Source organism: Saccostrea cucullata, unplaced genomic scaffold (assembly GCF_032062105.1).
Source record: "Saccostrea cucullata isolate Sc308-1 unplaced genomic scaffold, CSIRO_AGI_Scuc_v1 ctg1875, whole genome shotgun sequence".
In the NCBI taxonomy this organism is placed as follows: Eukaryota; Metazoa; Mollusca; class Bivalvia; order Ostreida; family Ostreidae; genus Saccostrea; species Saccostrea cuccullata.
Window position 1 is genome coordinate 21519 of NW_026922028.1, and position 21351 is coordinate 42869.

The 21351-nt window shown below is 36.6% G+C and overlaps 4 protein-coding genes across 4 annotated transcripts; 2 read left to right on the top strand and 2 right to left on the bottom strand.

The window, feature by feature from the left end:
* Positions 1 to 1578: 1578 nt before the first annotated feature.
* Positions 1579 to 2777, bottom strand: LOC134261085 (uncharacterized). The gene is made up of 3 exons (XM_062743558.1): positions 2536 to 2777; positions 2068 to 2223; positions 1579 to 1857 (listed from the first exon to the last, which is right to left on the bottom strand). Exons 1-3 carry the CDS (start codon positions 2732 to 2734, stop codon positions 1631 to 1633), a joined length of 582 nt encoding a protein of 193 aa, XP_062599542.1. The 5' UTR covers positions 2735 to 2777; the 3' UTR covers positions 1579 to 1630.
* Positions 2778 to 4874: 2097 nt separating this feature from the next.
* LOC134261086 (uncharacterized) lies at positions 4875 to 6557 on the bottom strand. The gene is made up of 3 exons (XM_062743559.1): positions 6394 to 6557; positions 5330 to 5476; positions 4875 to 5177 (listed from the first exon to the last, which is right to left on the bottom strand). Exons 1-3 carry the CDS (start codon positions 6533 to 6535, stop codon positions 4915 to 4917), a joined length of 552 nt encoding a protein of 183 aa, XP_062599543.1. The 5' UTR covers positions 6536 to 6557; the 3' UTR covers positions 4875 to 4914.
* Positions 6558 to 7230: 673 nt separating this feature from the next.
* Positions 7231 to 9348, top strand: LOC134261087 (transmembrane protein 41A-like). Its single transcript, XM_062743560.1, has 6 exons — positions 7231 to 7300; positions 7574 to 7738; positions 8115 to 8271; positions 8377 to 8538; positions 8854 to 8992; positions 9109 to 9348. Exons 2-6 carry the CDS (start codon positions 7635 to 7637, stop codon positions 9285 to 9287), a joined length of 741 nt encoding a protein of 246 aa, XP_062599544.1. The 5' UTR covers positions 7231 to 7300; positions 7574 to 7634; the 3' UTR covers positions 9288 to 9348.
* A 2633-nt stretch (positions 9349 to 11981) lies between these two features.
* On the top strand, positions 11982 to 18341 carry LOC134261090 (uncharacterized). Its single transcript, XM_062743563.1, has 2 exons — positions 11982 to 12055; positions 12463 to 18341. Exon 2 carries the CDS (start codon positions 12546 to 12548, stop codon positions 18339 to 18341), a length of 5796 nt encoding a protein of 1931 aa, XP_062599547.1. The 5' UTR covers positions 11982 to 12055; positions 12463 to 12545.
* The last annotated feature ends 3010 nt before the right edge of the window (positions 18342 to 21351 follow it).

The window sequence follows — 21351 nt, forward strand, 5'->3', positions numbered from 1 at the left end:
TCAATATCTCTGTTGTTTTTTGACGAAATGCTTTGAAATTTTAAACATAGTCATGCATTAGGATATACTACAATATAATATATAGCATAAATCATGAAAACACGCGCATGCACGTGCGCTGCAATCTGATTGGCTTAAACTTTAAATGGGTATAACTCCTTTGATTTTCAACCAAACAGGATGGGATTTAGAACATAGATAGACATGGTGGATTCCTACAAAAAAGTAAGGTCATCATGCACATGCATGCACGTGCATGCACGTGAGATGGGTAAAATCAAAAATACACTTGATGAAGCGTATTTTTTAATACTTTTGGATTAAATGTTTTATTATTTTATTATATTAATGTATATAGATAGTGTAGACAAGAGAATATGGTCATTACGCACATGCATTTACATGTGCACGCGTGGAAATGCTAAAATTTGAATATACTCGGTATACTTCAGGGAAACGTTGTTAAAGTGTAAAATGCATAGAGTTTGTAGTTTTTAATGAAGCTTAAAGGGAGTATGGCACCAAAAGGAGTTGGGGAGCGTTTGGGGAACATCTGTAACGGTTCCCGTTACAATTAGCCCTAGTTGGATATTGTATTTGACGAAGACGTTAACGCGATGACTTAAACTTTACAATCGTCAACTTTCCTACCAGTTCTTATATAGCAATATACCTTTTGCATACGGAGTTTATATATCTCAGTTTATTCGATACGCAAGAGCTTGCTCTACATATGTACGATTTCTAAAACGAGGTAAATTATTGACAAACATGTTGATGAAACAAGAATATAAGCCCACTAGTTTAATGTCATTATTTCGTAAGTTCTATGGTCGATACGATGACCTTGTCAGCGTATACAATGCATCATCGAGTAACTTACTCACTAACGTTTTTCATACGAATTGTTAGTCCATTATTTATGCTGGTGTTACTGGTCAGCAGGGGATGCTTACTCCTCCATGGCACCTGATCCCACCTCTGATGTTTTGGAAGTCTGAGTTCGCTCTGCTCCTACTTTATATTGTTTTATGGACTTTTGATCTTGAAAACTGTTCGTTATCTTCATATGTTTCACATCGCGTATTGAATCAACTCAGAGATATAAACCCCGTATGCAGGTGATGAAGAATGCTGCATAAGTAAATGAAGTTGACGATGTATATGCGAGAAAAGAAAGAAAACTCTTCATGTGGCTTTCAAATTCACATTTAGATATATCGACAACGTATTGTCAATTAGCAATAGTTGTCTACATTCATATGTTGGCATGATATATATCCCGTTGAGCTTGAATTAAAAGATGCCACAGAGTCTGACACATCTGTTTCATATTTGGATCTTTTGAGCTTGAAAACTGTGCGTTATTTCAATTTATTTCATTACTAGGAAAAGACGGCACATTTTTGTATTGTTTATAATTAATAGAGTTTTATTTGAGCTTGAAAACTGTTCGTTATCTCCATTATCTCGTATTTTACCTTAAAACTGACCAGTAAAAAAAGTGGAAGGCCAACCAGCATCCCCCTACTACTGATACTGAGTCCCGAGACAAGGAAACTTATTTAGCTTTTTTTTCTTTATTGTGTATATTACATAACGGGTTCTAAAATGGTACCCTGCGATAAATTTAACCGTCATCCTCCTCGCTACTAGACAGATAAGAAACATCGTCCTTCATTTCTCTGTAGGTTAAGTATCTCTCTGCATGGCGATGATAGTACTCCGTCACAAACCAGAGGAAAGTGTTAATAAGGGTAAAGGCCACGCTGTCCCAACCCAAGAAATAGTACCAGAAATCCATAGTAGACGTCAACAGAGTAACGTACATCGTCATACCGATAGTCAGAGCCAGCACTGCAAATGAGAAGAGGATTTATCATTATAGAATTATAGATGAAATATGCATATGAATTATAAAAGTAGATCTTCATTCATTGAAAACCAAACGAAAGAAACCGAACATTTTGCTTGATATTATATTTCTTTTTGATAAACCGGACGTTTTTGTAATACTTCGAATGAAATTTAAGCCTTTAAAGCTAGAAATATACATTAGAAACTTACAGGATAAAAAATTAGCAGATACGTTGATGTGGTAGTCATCTACTCGTGTCTTGCTGAGCCTCGTTTTGAAAAACTCGTACAGCAGATACAGAATCAGAAGAAGCTGAATCCCAGAACCCACACTAATCAACCCAAAGGACGCCTGAAGTGCACAAGCTGAAATAAAGGTCTACACAGTACAAAAGATGTTGTTTTCATTTGTCAGTCTTTTTATAACAATTGTATATTCTGATTTAACTTTCTTGTCTAATGTTAATTCATATTGATCACACATATAAGTGTATGCATTCATAAAAATTATAATTTATAATAATACTTATCAGATTCCCTTGCATAACATAGCTGATATTATGGTTAAGATAAGGTCACATTAGGTGAAGTACCTCCCCCTAAAAACACTATTAAAAAAATAAGATTTCTTTGAAATTCAACCCAAACTTTCTGACGTTCGATGTGAGTTGTACGTACATTCTTTGTTGTAGTTCTGTAGAGGTCTGAGGTCCCTATCGAACGCCATCCCCGCCACCGTCCCTCCACTCAGTGCCAGAGTTATGACGGACAGAAGCAGTCCTATCTTCTGTCTTGAGGCAGTGATCAGCTCCCACGAGCTCTGACAAAGGGCGCGGAGAAAATTGTAACCAAAGAACGGTTCCTTGTTTGCGGCCATTTTCGTTTTGTTTGGTCGTCCCTTAAAATGCACTATGTCCTTGTGAAACACAAACAGCGGAAACGGTGTATGTATTTCCTGTCTTGTTGCGTTGTAAAAAAAAAAAAAAGACGGTTTTGTGATATAAGGACATTTGGTTTGTTTTTAAAAATGAGCTGTTTTCGTTTCTTCCTAAACCAATTAGGTTTGTTGCATACGTTGCAGCAGACTTCCTTAAACGAAAGCCACTTGCGAAACAACTTCTTGGTCCGCTAACTTTTAAATTTTTTAGTACATGTAAGACTGACGAAAAACTGAGCATTGAACACCCTTGCAGGAAACACAAACTCTTTAAACGGTAGTCACTTATTGACTTTGAAAGTTCCTCCTCCACTCCCTGTTCCTCATTTCCCGCACACACACCAAAGTTGGGCAGATTGTTCAAATTTTTTTTGGGTCAAAACGTTCAGAGACTGAAATTAATTGGAATTAATGAGGAACCCAATACAAATTAGGAGCAGAGCAAAACGGATCACTAAAACATCAGAGGTGAGGCCAGGTGCCATTGAGGAGTGAGCATCCCCGCCATATATATGGACTAGCATTCAGTATGAAAAAGTCAGTGAGCATTTGACTGATAGCTTGTATTTGCTGAGAAGATCATTGTATCGACCATAAAATTTAGGAAATTGTGAAAGTAAACGATCTGCTGATATTCTTGTTTCATCAACTTGTTTGTCAATGATACACTTATGTACTACTTGTGTTTTAATTGCATAACATACAGATATAGTTATATTTAAGGAGAGGAACTCGTAAGTTGTAAGAACTTGTTTCCGATCCATTAGATTTAATTCAGGAACTCGTAAGTTGTAAGAACTTGTTTCTGATCCATTAGATTTAATTCAATCAAATATGTTCAAAATAAACAAATGATATACCTAATTTTAAAAAATTGTCCAAACGTATAGCATGCTTTTGCGTATCAGGTGATGAAGGTATATTGCTGCATAAGTAAGGGGAGTTGACGATTGAAAAGTAAAAGTCCTTACATTTATCAATTTCAGGGTTTTTTTTTTTTTTGTTAGATTTCCATCAATGTCCTTTTCTATTAAAATGTCCAAGTATATAACAAAAGTGTCAGAAGCTGTGGTATATATAACTTCAAGCCCACTTGGGTATAGCGTGTCGACATGTGAATGGAAATAATAATTGTTAATTGATAATACATCGTCGATGTATCTAATATGTCGAGGTAAAGGCCACAGCATTTCAAGCGTGCATTGTAATTCGGGATCTGATGGAAAGTGGTGCTCTCCTTAGTTGCGCATCCTGGCGCACGGAAATGCTCTTGGTATCCTTGTTTTGTCATCTTGTTTGTCTATAGTTTGCCTCGTTTTCAAAAATTGTTCCAATGTAGAGCATGTTCTTATTGATTCAACTAAGAGACATATATCTCATGTATAGGTTATAAGGGTATACTGCTGCATAAGAAAAGGACGTTGACGATAAGAGTTAAAGTCGATTCAACTGGATGGCATAATCATACCTCATGTGTAGGTGATAAGGGTATATTGCTAAACAAGTAAGGGAGAAATTGAAATCATTTCGTTTATCATAAAGATTTGTTGTTAGGTTACCATCCACTTTTTTTTCAATATAATATCCAGTATGAAATTTGTGTGTTAGAAAATGAATTTAAAAAAAAAAAATGTGAAAATACAAATTTCTCACATCGAAACTTCAATGAATATATCATTTACTGTTAATGTAATAAGATTCGATATGTTCAGTAACTAAATTTCAATTTGTTTAACACACATTTCAAACAAGACTGACATCAGAAATAAGCTTAAAATAAACTACGGAATATTAAACTCTATGCATGTAAAATTTTACATCACAACACCAAAAAGTCCACCGTGGCATAATCCGATAAAAGCATTTGTTTCATCCCATGTTTGATTCACTACGATGTCTAAATTTTCAAAACTACAAATAAGTCAACTTATGGTATAATACTAATCTATTTAATTCTTTTTACAATCAAAATTTAAGGAGTACAATAATTGTAAATACACATGTACTATACTTAATAATCTCATGAAATGTTTTGCAAACGAACAAAAAACGTTGATGTATTTAGTACTTTTAAAATTGCTTTATATATGCGAAAATGAGGACATAAAATTAAGGGGGGTTCAGTCTTGATAGTCATCGTTATATTCCCCTCCGCTTTCATTTCCCCCGTAACTCCCAGTGTCGTTCCCGTCACCCCCTACGTTAAATATTGGGTCGTCTGGATGGTGCCTTTTTAGGTATCGGCGGAACATTTGCGTGCTGAACCAGTACAGAAAGTTTCCGAAGGCCAAAACCCCGCCAAGCAGTCCCAGCCAGAAGTTCCACGTGATCCGAGTGTTCAGTTTGACGCCGAATACAATGGATGCGGAACCTAGAGCTAAGACTTAGGGGGAAAAGAATAGAAAAAAAAATGTTTCACAAATTCAAATTCTTAAAGTATCAGGAAATTTTTATCTTTCAGAAAAAAAAAATCGTTCATGATATTTTCATTATTTTGTGAAAAAAAAAGTCTTGGTTGTGACTGTGATAACTTACAGGCAATGGCGTGACTGAGGAGATTGACGTAGTAGAAATCCTTCTTGAGTATTTGGATGAATATAGTGAGCGCAACAAACACAGTCACAGCAAGTTCGACAATAGTCCCCACCGTGTACATGCCATAGGAGGACTTCACCACACAGGCTGACAGAATACACAATCAGGGATTCATTTTAATTATTATTGAGAACTAAACAATATTATACAATTATTGCTGTTTTTTAGGTCAATACAATGATTTAGCCATATTCACCGAAGGTGGCTAAATCATTGTATTGACCGAAAAAACAGCAATAATTGTTTTATTATATGATTCACTGATATAATGATACAGCTCATTACTTGTTTGCATCAGTTTGATTAAGTCCTAGCCAAATACAAGAGAGAACCAGTAATAGATTGTAAATAAACCTTAACAGTCGTATCAATTTGAAGTTTTTTTTATCAATTTTAGTTGCCATGAAAAAATTTAATGTCAGTCTTTTTCATAGGATAGGTTTTGAAGGGAAGGAGTATTATCAGGGAAAACTGACTGCCAATAAGTAAAAACTGGTGTTCAGTAAAAGTGTTGGAAGTGGTTTCCTGCATCCCCTCTTACCACACTCACCCAAAAATATATATATTCGATTATGTTTTGTTCACATGAATAAAAGTCATATAGTCGGTTAAATAGCTTTACGAAACAATTTGTATCAATTTTGAAGTTTCTGATCTATTTTTAGATCAATGTAGAGGAAATAAATCCTTATATTCACCTGGATCGTCAAGTACATGTCAATACAACGTAGTATTTTTCTAACATAGTTGGATCTCAGCCAATCAGAGAGGTGGAAATTATTCAATCATATAATAAAGCCTAATATGTAAATGTAATGCAATGTTTTTTTCCAGCTCAATCATTGAACATGTCAAATGTTTAGTACTGTACTAATTGCAGTGATTTAAGAATACAATACTCTTAAAAAATGTTGTCCCCAAAAATATTTGATGATATAATATTTTAACAGGTAACCCTTATCTTTTCTCCTTTTAATTTATTATTTTCTTTTCAATATTATTACCTGCATCACTTGCTACAACGATGTCCTTCAAAGTTACCCCATTGCTGATACCCATGGCAACGACATTGACTATATTGAACGCAGACGACACTGAACCAGTCACCAGGGAAACTATTTTCCTCTGCTTGATTAGTTGTGTCATGACTGGAATTCTTTTGGTGGACTTCTAAAACTCCAAAACTTCCACACAAGTACAACAATGAAGAAAAGGAAATGAAAAAAAAAAAAACACGGGCCAGCGATCGGCATCCTGTGATGTTTCCTTTAGAAGAAATGTAACTACATACTTGTTTATTTGTCGATGTACATGTACCGCGTAAACTCGTACATGGAGATGTATATGTATTTAGGTTTCTTAATTGTTTGAATTATATATATGAAGATATAGACCACAAAATTCATTGTACAATACACTGAAAAACGAGAGCTTATTAAAACCAACTTTGAGTTTTTTCACTTTAAAATTATTCTAAGTACTGAAGACATTATTAAAGTTTATTTTATTCTTTTTCAAATCTTTGAAATTCTCTCTGTGTTATTTTCTGGGGGGATTAGAAAGTTATATCTGAACAATGAACTGAGAGTAATACAATTTATCTATAGTCAACTTTTCCTTAAATACATTTATCTTATATAAAATACATAAATGATATATTATATGTATTTTTCTTGAATTTCCAAAACTATTTTAAAAGAGCTCCTTTGGCAATTAATTAAAATAATTAAGCAAAAAGGTTGCTTTTGGCAAAGAAATAAAAAAGTGTTTAAATACAATGCGATGTTCTTTTTCGTCGGGCTCGGCATCATTATACTGTGGTCATGTGACACATATCCGCAGCCGATGTAAACATTCGTCTGATCAAAATATTTGTCTCATTTGTTTCCTTGTTAGCGTAACAAATACAGGGTAAGTTTTATAAGTTTTATGTTACTTTATCAGTTTATAAAATTATTCAGTTTTAAAACAATCGTTATGGTTTGTTTGCATTGCGAAATCTATGCAACTTTTTTCGTGTTGCACAAACCCCTAGGCCTCAGGCCTAAGGCATTAACTAAACCCGAAATGACTCAACGGGGTAAAGGTGAACCAATGATTGGTGACGTGTTGCTTGTACTTTACATTTTGTTATGTAGTTTTGTACATCTTATACGTGTCAGTATTTTTTCTTTCTATTTTTAGATACCATAAACGCAGGTATTAATGACTGATCAGTGAAAAGAACACTGGGAAGTTGAAGACTATGGAACCGATTTTATGGATTCCAGCGATTTTGGCTGGGATGACCACATGGCTGTACGTTTTGTCAGTCAACATCCCAGAGCTAGGAACAAACAATACTCAAAAGTTAGTGTTTTCTTCTGTTTACTTATACACATACATACATGAAATCTTATAATGTCTATTTCTGATGAAAGCAAATTCTGCTGAAATAATAATAAAATACAGTTGAAATTTAGTATAGAATGGCTAGCTGTTGTTAATTTTAATGGGAAAAAATGAGAAATATTTGAAAGTTTTTGCAATTCCCATTTCTTTAAGGATATTAAATAGTAACTTTTTTAGTATCAGGGTACATGTACATATAATGCATAAGTACATGTATCTGAAGTCCTATTTCATTTGTGGGATATTAAATCACAAAATGAACATAACCTTCTATAGTTTCATCATGTATAGGATGTACCGGTATATTAATTGAATTGAGATATATATTTTACAGAGGTGATCTGAAGTTCCCAACATCCCTAGAAGATTTACAGTCGGTAGCCAACCTATTAATGATGTACAAAGAGGAGCACTTTCTCTATGTTCTGGTCTTATTCTGTAGTGCATATATCTACAAACAGACATTTGCTATCCCTGGATCAGTTTTCATGGTCAATATCATAAACAATGTCTCTGTCTCTGAAATTAGTCAGAAAATATTCAAAATATTTTGAATTGTTTTAAGTCCATAAAAATATTTTTTTGTTTGATTTTAGAATCTGTTGGCAGGTGCCCTGTTTGGGGTCTGGAGATCCTTTCCCCTTGTCTGCCTCCTTACAGCGACAGGGGCCACATGTTGTTACAGTCTCTCAAAATACTTCGGCAAACAATATGTTATAAAATACTTTCCAGACAAAATAAAGTTCATGCAAGAAAAGGTGAGATATATATATATATTTTTAAAAGATCAATCATGATAAAATTTAAGGAAATATATGTCTAAATTGAAATCAATATTTTTTTCTGGCGTTTTCTCTTTGATTGTGAATATTCATTCTTAAGATAGTTTCAGTGTAACTTTGCACCTATTATTTGTTGATAAGGGAAGAGGATATTTTTTACATACAGTAACTTGACTTAAAAAAAAATCAAGTCTATGTTTTATTTTTAACATTCCAAACAACTTTTAGGTACCCATGATGTACAGAATGGATATTAAAAAAAACAACTTTTATACTTCTTTGTAATTACAGGTAGAGGAGAACTATGACAGCTTGTTTTTCTTCCTTCTATTTCTACGATTTTTTCCTATGTCTCCAAACTGGTTTTTAAACCTGGCTTCTCCGATACTCAACATTCCAGTGTATATGTTCTTCTTCTCAGTATTCATAGGTAAGTGATAATACACATAAAATAAAGAACAAGCAAAGTAGGATATTACTACTCAGTACTGGTAATAATTCTCTGTGGCATGTACTGACTTTATAAATTAAGATTAATACTTTCAGGTTTGATGCCGTACAATTTTATCTGCGTACAGACGGGCAGCATGTTGTCTCAGATCACAAGTATGGAGGACGTCTTTACAACAGCGACTTTTATCAAGTTAGCAGGGATTGCTCTGGTAGCTCTGGTGCCAAGTTTTATTATGAAGAAGCTAAAGAACAAAAAACTTAAGTCAATGTAGTGTTATTGTTTTAGGTTGTAGTTAAATGTTTTACATTGGATAAATAATTATGCAAATGGAAGCAAGTCATTTTTCTCTCTGGTTTTCACTCACACATAATAGTCATAAGAGGTGAATCATTAAGTAAACATCAATGTCCACAAAATAAAAATTATCTTCGAAGTTTTATAAACTTTCTATGAAAATGGAATTCCTTCTTGGCTTCTGTCTGGCGGAATTATTCTTTTTTTTTTAAAATAACTTGTTAAAAATTAGAAATAATAATTGTGCACTATTGAAAGATTTACAGTAAGATATGCACTATTAAAATAGTTCATAATAATTGCAGTATATGATAAAATCCAGCCCCCTTCTTTCACTTGTCTGACGAGTGAAAGGAGAAAAGCAGCTGGTTTTAATCAGACTGTAAATATTGATATTTTATATGACTTATTTGTTTTAAGAGTTAGGTATCCTATATTACTCATAAAATTGGCTTTTTGCATGATAACAGTGTATATGGTTTAAAATAGAAATGATTTAAAGGATCTGAAAAAGTAATGATACTATCCAACTTTTACTAGTGTTTTAGATTTGAGAAGGCTATGATTGACTCCTATATAGATTAAGTTTTGAAATACCCGCTTTACTTTCAAACTTTAACCATACATGTCATTACATGACTTTGTCAACCTTAATTCATTTTAAACTTAACTAACTTACTAATGAAAGTCACAAAGATGCCCTTCAGCTCCTTCTAGCTGAGCTTAAGGACTGTCTCTTTTTGCAGATGACCTGTTTATATAAGTATGAGTCATCTCATGTTAGAACTTTTGGACCTCATGCATATTACAGAGATGTATACGTTATCCACAACAATCATTAAATAATAAAATACTTTAAGGATACACCAAAGGTTTCCATAGGGCAAAATTTAATTTGCTTGTAATTCTTTCATTAACAAAGATAACATATAACATAAAGATAACAGAGTTGCTAACAGAACATGGATTAAAGCAGCATATTGCCGATGCAACACATCGTCTTGGTCATACGTTAGATGTGTTGATAACCAGAGAAGATAGTTCTATATTACAGGGAACGCCATTTGTAGCAGATCCTGGTATATGTGACAACAATGGAAACAGAAGTGGTGACCACCTCGCAATTCGCACTTTACTGCGTCTGTCCAAAGCTCCGAGAGAGAGAAGAACGGTAACCTTTCGGAAAATTCATGACATCAACATAGACAATTTCAGGAACGATCTTGATTTTTCAAACGTGACTTACAAGGAAGCATCTGTTGAAAAGCTTATCATTCACTCCAAACCCATCGGAGAAATTTGCCGGAGACATAACATGTATTACCATTGTTATGCTGATGACACACAGGTTTACCTGATTATTAACCCGAAGGACAGTTGGGACGACATTGCGAATAGACTTGAACGGTGTCTGTCTGATATACAAGACTGGATGCAAAACAACATCCTTAAGTTAAACCAGGATAAGACTGAACTCATCATCTTTACACCGAAACGTTTGGCAAATGAATTTACAGGACGTAAACTCGCTTTTGGTGGATCAGTCATCAGTAATGCTTCCTGTGTTAAAAATCTCGGGGTATTTTTCGACAGCAAATTAAGCATGGACTGTCAAATCAATTCGGTTACAAGATCCTGTTATTTCCATCTTCGTAACATCGGTAGAATAAGATCACTCATAACAGAGGATGCTTGCAGGACACTTGTTAGATCTTTAGTGACATCTAGACTTGATTATGGCAATGCACTATTGTTTGGCCTCAATGCCACATCCTTGCAAAAGTTGCAGAAAGTTCAGAACACTGCAGCCAGACTGGTGACACGTTTGAGAAAACATGAACATATAACACCAATTCTCATAACTCTTCACTGGCTACCTGTGGCATACCGTGCACAATATAAAATTCTGTTGTACACTTTCAAGGCCTTACAGAAGCTAGCCCCGAAATACATCCAGGAACTTGTTCAGGTCTATCGCCCACAACGTTCACTACGGTCTGGGGATTCAATGAGCCTTGTTAAACCACGCACTCGAAGTAAGATGTATGGAGATAGAAGGTTTGATGTATCTTCAGCCACCCTGTGGAACTGCCTCCCGCTGGATCTTAGGAAAGAACAGTCACTTGAAGTTTTTAAAAGAAATCTAAAAACACATCTTTTTAGACTCGCCTTTAGTTTATAAGGCTCTAGTCACAATGGAGCATCCAGTTGGTTTTATATAAAAAAAAAAAAAAAAAAAATGCCCTATGATTTTACCTTTTTGCTATTTTATATTGTACCCGTCCTTTGTTTTATATTGTAATTGTTTTCTACGTGTAAAGCGCTTTAGGGTAATTCCATAATTATATAGGGCGCTATATAAAAGTAGAATAATAATAATAATAATAATAATAATATTAAAAGTATACAGTGTATATCATTGGAAAGCTTGTTAAATTTACTATTTAATGATCTTAATTTGAATTTTCATTTTTATCTTATTTAAACATTATTCATATTTTAATGTAAATATTGGTGCATTTATATTTTATAAATCAACTTTTTTGTATTCCACCTCTCAAAGTCAAGATTTTGCCTCAATGTAGATTAAAGATTGAACTGTCAGGTGACCGAGCAATTATAACTGTAGTGTTACTTGCCGGAAATTTGCCTTCTCCGGTTTTACTTTTACTAAATCACGTATTTCCATTTACTTACACGTGCATTGTTACATTGAAGTGTTTTGTGCCATAGAACACCATAGGAGTAAGTAATCATTGTTATAATTATGTATGCATTAAGCGCCAACATTGTATTACCATTTAGCTTCGAAATTTTCTGCATTTAACTTGTATTTTCTTATATTTTTGAAATGCTGACAAGTTTGTGGCTAGGTAGGCCTATCGTAAAATATGGATTATCCTATGATGTATGTTATATCTTAGGAATGCTAATGAATTATGCTATATTAGGTATATAAATACAATCTAGCTTAAACTTAAAGAAGAGCAGATGTAAGCTGTTTAGTCTGTTAGATTTCTACTGTGTAAAACTGAGTTTTTCATTTAATTTTGGAAAATGGCATAGTGTAAATTTTGGATTGTCAGTCTATCTGATATGTGTCAGCTGTTATACTTGAGCTTATTGTAACTCATTGTCATCGTTTGTTACAGTTTTCACCCTCTACGAGGAGCAATAAAATTTTGGTTGCACCAGAGTTTGTTCTTGCACAGTGAAAATCCTAGGTTAATTCAACATGGCAAGCCTACCTGACAGACACTTGAGGTCAACAAGAAAGCTTACAGCTGGTGGACTTATTCAGTTCGAAGACACAGTACAACGTCGTACTACAGAGTTACGTAACATTAAACATGACATTGATGGTGTTATCGCACAGTACGAGGACTCGTCAGATCCCCATTTAAGACTTACACTTACTTCTCTAGCACACAAATACGATGCTGCCTGTCATGAATATGAGAACTTTCTTAAAGCATCACGCACATCAGCAAGCTTAAGAGAAGAGGCTTCACACAGACTCATAGCAGCATCTGTGAGGGCCAAGATATCATCAGTATTAATGGAAATAGATGCAAAGTTTGGAAAACAAGACATTAAACCTGTGTTGGCTGATTCCGATCTTCTGACTAAAGCAAAGTCGCCCTCTAAGTCCTCAAAGAAATTATCTTCCATCTGGTCAAGTCGATCTATGAGCAGTACAGTTATTCGGCAGCAAAGTGCTAAGATTGGAATAGCCATGGCAGAGCTACAGTTTGCGGAGGAGGAAGCTGAACTTATCAGAAAACAGGCCTCTATTGAAGCGGAGAAAACAATTTTAAAGAAGAAGAGAGCTTTAGCTGAAGCACAGACTACGCTAGAAGCAATGGAACTTGCTCTAGACAACGAATCAGTAGCAGAAGTTGAATCACAACCGAATGACAGAGTATTAGACTATGTATTGGAACAAAGTGACCTTGCATCCAGTCGGGAATCTGAGGAACTTCCACAGGCAGAGTCAACACCCCGGAATGCTGGTGGTCATGTGCGACACACAGAGATTAATCCGATGGCTGACATCTCAAGGTACTTGGCAAAACGTGACCTGATATCTTCTAGGTTAGCAGTCTTCGACGATAATCCAATGAACTATTACGCTTGGAAGGTCAGTTTCAAGAATATTATGACTGATTTACAAGTTACACCACTTGAATGCCTAGACTTAATGGTGAAATGGCTTGGCCCAGAGTCACAACGTCAAGCAAAAAGTATCAGAGCAGCAAACATAGCTAACCCTCAGACAGCTATTGACCTGATATGGGAACGTCTGGACTCGAGATATGGCAGCCCAGAAATCATAGAAGACTCCCTCCAGAGCAGGTTAGCTAAACTTCCAAGACTAACGTCTAACAGTCGTAAAGAGTACTTCGACCTACTGGATCTAGCCACAGAAATTCTAGCAGTGAAAAAAGAGGATTCAAACAGAACTTTATTTTCATACTTCGATTCATCTCATGGTGTAAACAAACTTGTATGTAAGCTTCCACACAATTATCAAGAGAAATGGTCAGGAGAAGTCAGCAAGTTCAAACAGAAGAATCAAGGACACTATCCGTCATTTGACTTCTTTGTTTCATTCCTCAAGAATCTTGCCCGAATGAAGAATGACCCTGGCCTCGTGTACGAAACTTCAACATCAACCAAACCGCCAGTTGGAAGTGGGGGTCATAAGACTTATGGACCAGGACGCGGTGATTCAAGGAATGTGATACATACTAGAAAGACAGAGGTGAATAGAGAAACGCACAAGGAAAAGGATGGATACCTATGTCCTCTCCACAAGACAAAGCACAAGTTGAATGACTGTTTAGCATTTCGTCAGAAGCCAGTAGACGAACGCAAGAAGTTCCTCTTCTCTAATGGAATCTGTTTTAAGTGTTGCGGTCCAGTCAAACATCATGCTAAAGACTGTAAAACTGATGTTAAATGCAACTTGTGTAACATGTCAACACACCCTACTGCATTACATGAGCAACAGGAAGTGATATCAGCATGCACCCAAGTCTGTAAGACTACAAACGGCAAGAGTAAATCGTGTGCTAAGATACTTTCTGTCAAAGTGTATCCAGAGGGACATCAAGACCAATCACGTCTTATCTACGCTGTGATTGATGACCAAAGTGACCATTCCTTAGCTACACCTACCTTCCTTGACTCATTCCAGGATAATAGCCCTGTTTATGACTATTGTATTATTTCCTGTGCTGGCCGCAAAATGACATCAGGAAGAAGGGGAGCAGGCTACATTGTCGAATCATTGGATGGATCCACTGTCTTGAAACTCCCTACCCTGGTTGAGTGTTGTGACATACCTAACAATAGGGATGAGATCCCATCCCCAGAAGTTGCCTTACAATATGCATATCTGCATGATATTGCACCTTTCATTTTACCAGTGAATGAAGATGTAGAGATAGAACTTTTGATTGGCCGAGACCTTATCACAGCGCATCACGTGCTTGATCAGCGGATCAGCATCGACCATTTACCTTACGCACAAAGATTACCTTTAGGATGGGTTATCTTGGGTCCCGTATGCCTTGGTAACGCACACCTTACTGACTCTGTGAATGTGAAGAAGACCTTCATCTTACCAAACGGGAGACCATCACTTTTGGAGCCCTGTGAGAGCAAGTTAAGTTTAAAGGAAGACCCGTTTTTGAGAACAAGCCAGGACGAGAAGCCCGGACTGTCTATTGAAGACAAGGCATTTTTACAGATCATGGATTCAGGCTTCAAGAAAGATGCAGATGGCCACTGGACTGCTCCTCTCCCTTTCAAAGAGGACAGACCTCGTCTACCGGACAACAGAGGCCATGCCTTGAGGAGAGCCAAGACCTTGGATCTCAGTCTTCTTCATAACCCTGTCAAGCGTGAGCATGTTCAAGAATTCATGAGAAAGATATTTGATAGAGGTCATGCAGAATTGGCACCACACTTACCTGCAGGAAATGAGAGATGGTACTTACCCATGTTCGGGGTATACCACCCCAAGAAACCAGAAGCTATCAGAATGGTTTTTGATTCGTCAGCAAAACACGAAGGGGTGGCTCTCAATGACATTTTACTCAAGGGGCCTGATAGCTCGAACAATCTCCAGGGAATCTTAATGCGCTTTCGAAAGGAGAAAATAGCAATTACTGCTGATGTAGAACAGATGTTCCACAATTTCAGGGTGTACGAGCCACACAGAGACTATCTGAGATTCATTTGGCATGAGGAAAACAATGTAGAAAAACCCCTAACTGATTACAGGATGACAGTGCACGTCTTCGGCAATAGTCCATCTCCTGCGGTTGCCACGTACGGACTCCGCAAGTCAGTCGCCAATGCAGATGATGACGTCAGAAGTTTTGTCAACCGGAACTTCTACGTGGATGATGGGCTCATCAGTTGTCCTTCGGAGACAGAAGCCGTGAACCTGTTCAAGAGAACTCAAGAATCCCTGATGAGTGGTGGGCATCTTAGACTCCACAAGGTAGCCTCTAACTCAAAGGCTGTTCTACAGATGTGTGACTCAGATGATCTGGCAAAGGATCTCAAAGATTTAGACTTAGGACAGGATACTCTTCCAGTGCAGAGGAGTCTTGGTGTGTCTTGGGACATTGAATCAGACAACATTGTGTTCCATGTATCTACTGACCAAAGACCATTCACCCGTCGAGGAGTCTTGTCAGTAATTAACAGTCTTTATGACCCGGTGGGATTCACAGCACCAGTTACACTCCAAGGCAAACTCCTACTTCGAGAAATGATGTCATCCTTCTCAGGCCCATTAGATTGGGACGAACCCTTGCAGCCTACTTTCCAGAAGCGTTGGCAAGACTGGGTCATCTCACTTCAACAGCTCGAGCTCCTAAAGATTCCTAGGATGTATTGCAAGTTATCTATTACCTTTTCCTCTAAGTGTGAAGTTCACATCTGTTCAGATGCGTCTAAAGAAGCTATAGCTGCCGTAGCATACCTTAAAGTGTTCACTGAAAGTGGTTCACATGATTCGGGATTCCTATTGGGAAAAGGAAAGGTAGCCCCAGTACACGGCCATACCATACCTCGCCTTGAGCTCTGTGCTGCAGTCATGGCAGTAGATCTAGCGGAAATCATCAGTGAGCAAATGGACATTGACAGAGAAGCCTTTCATTTCTACACAGACAGTCGCATCGTCTTAGGGTATATTTCAAATGACAGTAGACGTTTTCATGTGTACGTAGCTAACAGAGTTGGTAGAATTCGATCCTTCAGTAAACCTTGCCAGTGGAACCATATTTCGACTGACTGTAACCCAGCAGACTTGGCAACTCGAGAGTTTCATGCTAGTGATTTACCGTATAGCATGTGGATTCATGGACCTTCCTTTCTTAAAGAGGATCATGTTAGTGATGAAGACTCAGAGAACAGATCTGAGGGGTTTCCTCTCATTGATGCAGAGGAGGACAAAGAAGTGAAGAAGGAAGATGTGATGTGCATGAAGACTACGGTAGAACAGACTTTAGATTGGGAGAGGTTCGCAAGGTTTTCGAGTTGGAAACATTTAGTAAGAGCAGTTATGAACGTAAAGAGACTTGCGAGAAAGTACAAGAAATCTCAGACTGAAGTATCTGTCTCAGAGGCTGAGATTGTCATCATCAGAAAGGTTCAGAGCATGATATTTCCAGAAGAGATTGCGGCAATCATGGAGGGGAGAAGCCCACCACAAAACAGTACATTACTTCCGTTGAAACCAATCTTAGATGAACATGGAGTATTACGTGTAGGAGGGCGGATTCAAAGGATGAGAGGTAAAAAACAGAATGACTACACAAAGGCCATCACCTGTCACCCTATAATAATTCCAAAGGGACACCAGATTGCACTTCTACTTGTTCGTCACTACCATGCTTCCATACACCATCAAGGACGTCATCTCACAGAAGGGGCAATTAGGTCAGCAGGATATTGGATTATAGGAGGGAAGAGACTTGTCTCCTCTGTCATACGGGATTGCGTAACTTGTAAGAGGCTCAGAGGACAGACTGGTTGGTGTCAGATGGCAGATCTTCCCATTGACAGGATGGAACCAGGCCCTCCCTTCACTTTCGTAGGAATTGACACATTCGGTCCATGGCCTATAGTCTTCCGCAGAACGAGGGGTGGCCAAAGCAATCAAAATCGATGGGCCATCATGTTCACTTGTTTGGTCTCAAGAGCGGTACATGTAGAACTTGTGGAGGAACTCAGTAGCTCTTCATTTATAAATGCATTGAGGAGATTTGTAGCTGTCCGGGGGCCAGTGAAACAGTATCGGTCTGATAGAGGCACAAACTTTGTGGGTGCGGCAAAGGAACTTGACATTGACGCCCATTTTGTAGAATCTGGAGAAGTCGGACAGTACTTAGCTGAGAATGGAGCTTCTTGGTTGTTCAACCCTCCCCATGCATCTCACTTCGGTGGTGCATGGGAGAGAATGATTGGTGCGTGCCGGAAGATCTTGGATGCCATGCTACTACAAAACAAACATGACCTTACCCATGAAGTATTGTCAACACTTATGCTAGAGGTATGTGCTATCTTGAACGCACGTCCATTGGTACCGGTTTCATCAGACCCAGAGGAACCCGAAGTTCTCTCACCTTCGCTGTTACTTACTCAAAAACCGTCATCATGGGACTCTCAACTACCAGAGTTTGAGCTTAAGGACGCATTAAAAAGCCAATGGAAGTTTGTTCAGCATCTTGCGGATGAGTTCTGGACCCGATGGAGTTCAGATTACTTACAGAATCTTCAGAAGCGACAGAAGTGGGAATCAGGAGGTGTAACATTCAGTGTTGGGGACATAGTTCTCATGAAGGAGAGTGATCTGTCAAGGAACCGATGGCCGCTTGGTATCATTGAAGAGACATTTCCCAGTGATGACAGTTTCGTTCGCAAAGTGAAAGTTGTTGTGATACGGGATGGTAAACGAACACCCTATGTGAGACCAATATCTCAACTGATCCATCTGATTGAAGTAAAGTGACACATTGATACACAGAACTCAGTATTTGTACAAATTTATTTTGCATCAGATTAATGTGTTGATATCAGAATTTACTTCATTGTATGATAATATTTTGCATTGTTTGTTTATTTGACAGGGTATTGTCATTTAATTATGTGGTTTAGTTCACATTGTAGAAACTATTTTGTAAAATTTCATTTACACCTATGGTAGATTAATAAGATGGTGATTTTCTAGAAAATCAGGAGGGGAGTGTAGTGTTACTTGCCGGAAATTTGCATTCTCCGGTTTTACTTTTACTGTAAATCACGTATTTCCATGTACTTACACGTGCATTGTTACATTGAAGTGTTTTGTGCCATAGAACACCATAGGAGTAAGTAATCATTGTTATAATTATGTATGCATTAAGCGGTACCATTGTATTATCATTTAGCTTAGATATTTTCTGCATTTAACTTGTAATTTCTTATATTTTGAAATGCTGACAAGTTCGTGGCTAGGTAGGCTTATCGTAAAATATGGATTATCCTATGGTGTACGTTATATCTTAATAATGTTATTGAATTACGCTGAATTAGGTAAATAAATACAATCCGGCTTTAACTTAAAGAAGAGCAGATGTAAGCTGTTTAGTCTGTTAGATTTCTACTGTGTAAAACTGAGTTTTTCATTTAATTTTGGAAAATGGCATAGTGTAAATTTTGGATTGTCAGTCTATCTGATATGTGTCAGCTGTTATACTTGAGCTTATTGTAACTCATTGTCATCGTTTGTTACAGTTTTCACCCTCTACGAGGAGCAATAAAATTTTGGTTGCACCAGAGTTTGTTCTTGCACAATAACTTTTTAATTCCACTGAGTATATATCCAATTATAATTAAGATATCCTTGGTTAATAAATCCTTGTAGTTCTTGTAATACTAAATCCAATAAAAAGTCAGTAAACAGTGTACTAATTTATTTACATATATACAATGAGGAGGCACAATACAAACGAAAGATGTTACATTTATGCTAGCATATGTACTGTCTAAATCTTAGCATAGCACTCCCCCCTTCTAAAAATGTCACACTTATTATATACTAATCTTAGCTCCAATAAATCATTATCTAAAACATTAGCTCCATCCTATTAATTAACTAACTCCAACTCTACATTTATCTTTATCAAATCCTTATCAAACTGTCATAACCTAGCTTGACCTTAACTCAATGCACGGCTCCCGATTCTACGAACAATAGCTCCCATTGCTCCACTCATTAAAGACTCATTATTCTTGACCACACTAGACACTGCTCTACTTTTAATTACCCTAACACAGCTTGACTAGTCTGGGCAATGCATCCAAATGCCTGTAACGCTGGACATTTAATAATAAATCACTTCATTACTTTTGAGCCTAAAATTACTACTCATCAGAACTTTAAAACTGTATCTCAGATTTATGATAAATCTTCTTATTCAAAAGTTACAATTCCATTTGCCTTTCAATGTTACCGATTTATTAGCCCAATTCTATATTTCCCCCAATAATTCAAGAACTGAGCAAGATATCGAAAATCTGAGATACGGTTTTGTGAACACACATTTGAGACACATTCTGGCCAGTTTTCAGAGAAATTGGTCAATAAATAAGGGAGCTGAATCGTTTGAAGTAATCTTAGTTTACAGTAGAGGTCTGCCAAAGCTAGAAATATATGACACCTTGGAGCTTCAGCTTTGGATACCTGTCACTTATCCATATTTTCTATGCATATTCACAAGAACGGGAGGTTCTATTCTTTATTTAGGTGCTTCTAATGAAGTAAAATAGGTTCAATTCTGAATCTGAAAGATTTCCCAGCAAAATGGCAAGAGCTAAGCCCCACCTCCTATTTCATGGTCATTAGTAATCGGTTAGATCTCCTTCCCTGAACCTAGAGGCCCTGTAGTTTAATTACTGGTAACCTCTGTGTAGTTAGTGAAGAATTCCCCAAGTGGTCACAGTGATTTATTGCTCCTTTCAGAAGCAGGCAGTTACAGACCAAATCAGAAGCTTCAATAACGGCACATTCACATGTGTTAGTGTTTATGTTTGATTATTGTTAAATAATTAGAAAACCATTTAATTATCAGCAAGAATTTTTCATGCATTATAAAGCAGTGATTAGCATTGTTTTCTTAGCCAAAAATCTATGTCTACAATAGAAGCGTTCTTTTAGTAATTCTTTATTTCATCCGTATTGGAAATTCAAAAAGAATTTAACACATTAGGACGCACAAATAATCATTTCAAATAAATGTAGAGTTGTATTTCTTTTCCTATAATTAAAGAATTTGATAAATCAGAAAAGAAAATCTGCGTAACTTCCATTTTTCAAGGATATGGATTCAGAGGTAGAAGAGTGGTGACATTTATTTCGTCAATTTTATAATTATTCATTCTTCATTCTACATTTAACTTTCATTTATTATTTTTTTTTTTGCAATTAAGTTTTGTTCCTTATTTTCTGTGATATGTTTTGCATCAATCTTATACTGCCTCTCAATCCTTCTCTGTCCATCACTCCGTCCTTCGATCTCCTGTCCTTTTATATGTCCTCTATCACTCTGTCTTTTTTGTCCTTTATATCTATCTTTCATAACGTCCTTCTATCTTCCATCATTTTATATGTCTCATCTTTCTGTCCTTTTATCCCCCTGTCTTTCTATTCGCACTTCTACATGTATCTGTCCCTCAAACATCCCATATTTACATCTCTCCTTCTCTTATCTGTTCACTGTTCCGTCCCTCTATCTCTTTGTCCTAAAATTGTCTTTTATAGATTCGTGCTTTTTATTTCTTTTATCTGTCGTCCACCAATTCGCCCCTTTTCTTTTAATCAATCAATCAATCATTTATTTGAATCTCTTCACCATTTTACAATAGCGTACAGAGACTACAAAAAACACATAGGTGATGTTATATACAACAATAGGTCTAGAAAGGCATGCGTGAATAAGAAACCAAACCAAAAAAAAAAAAAAATTGTAGGTTACTATAAA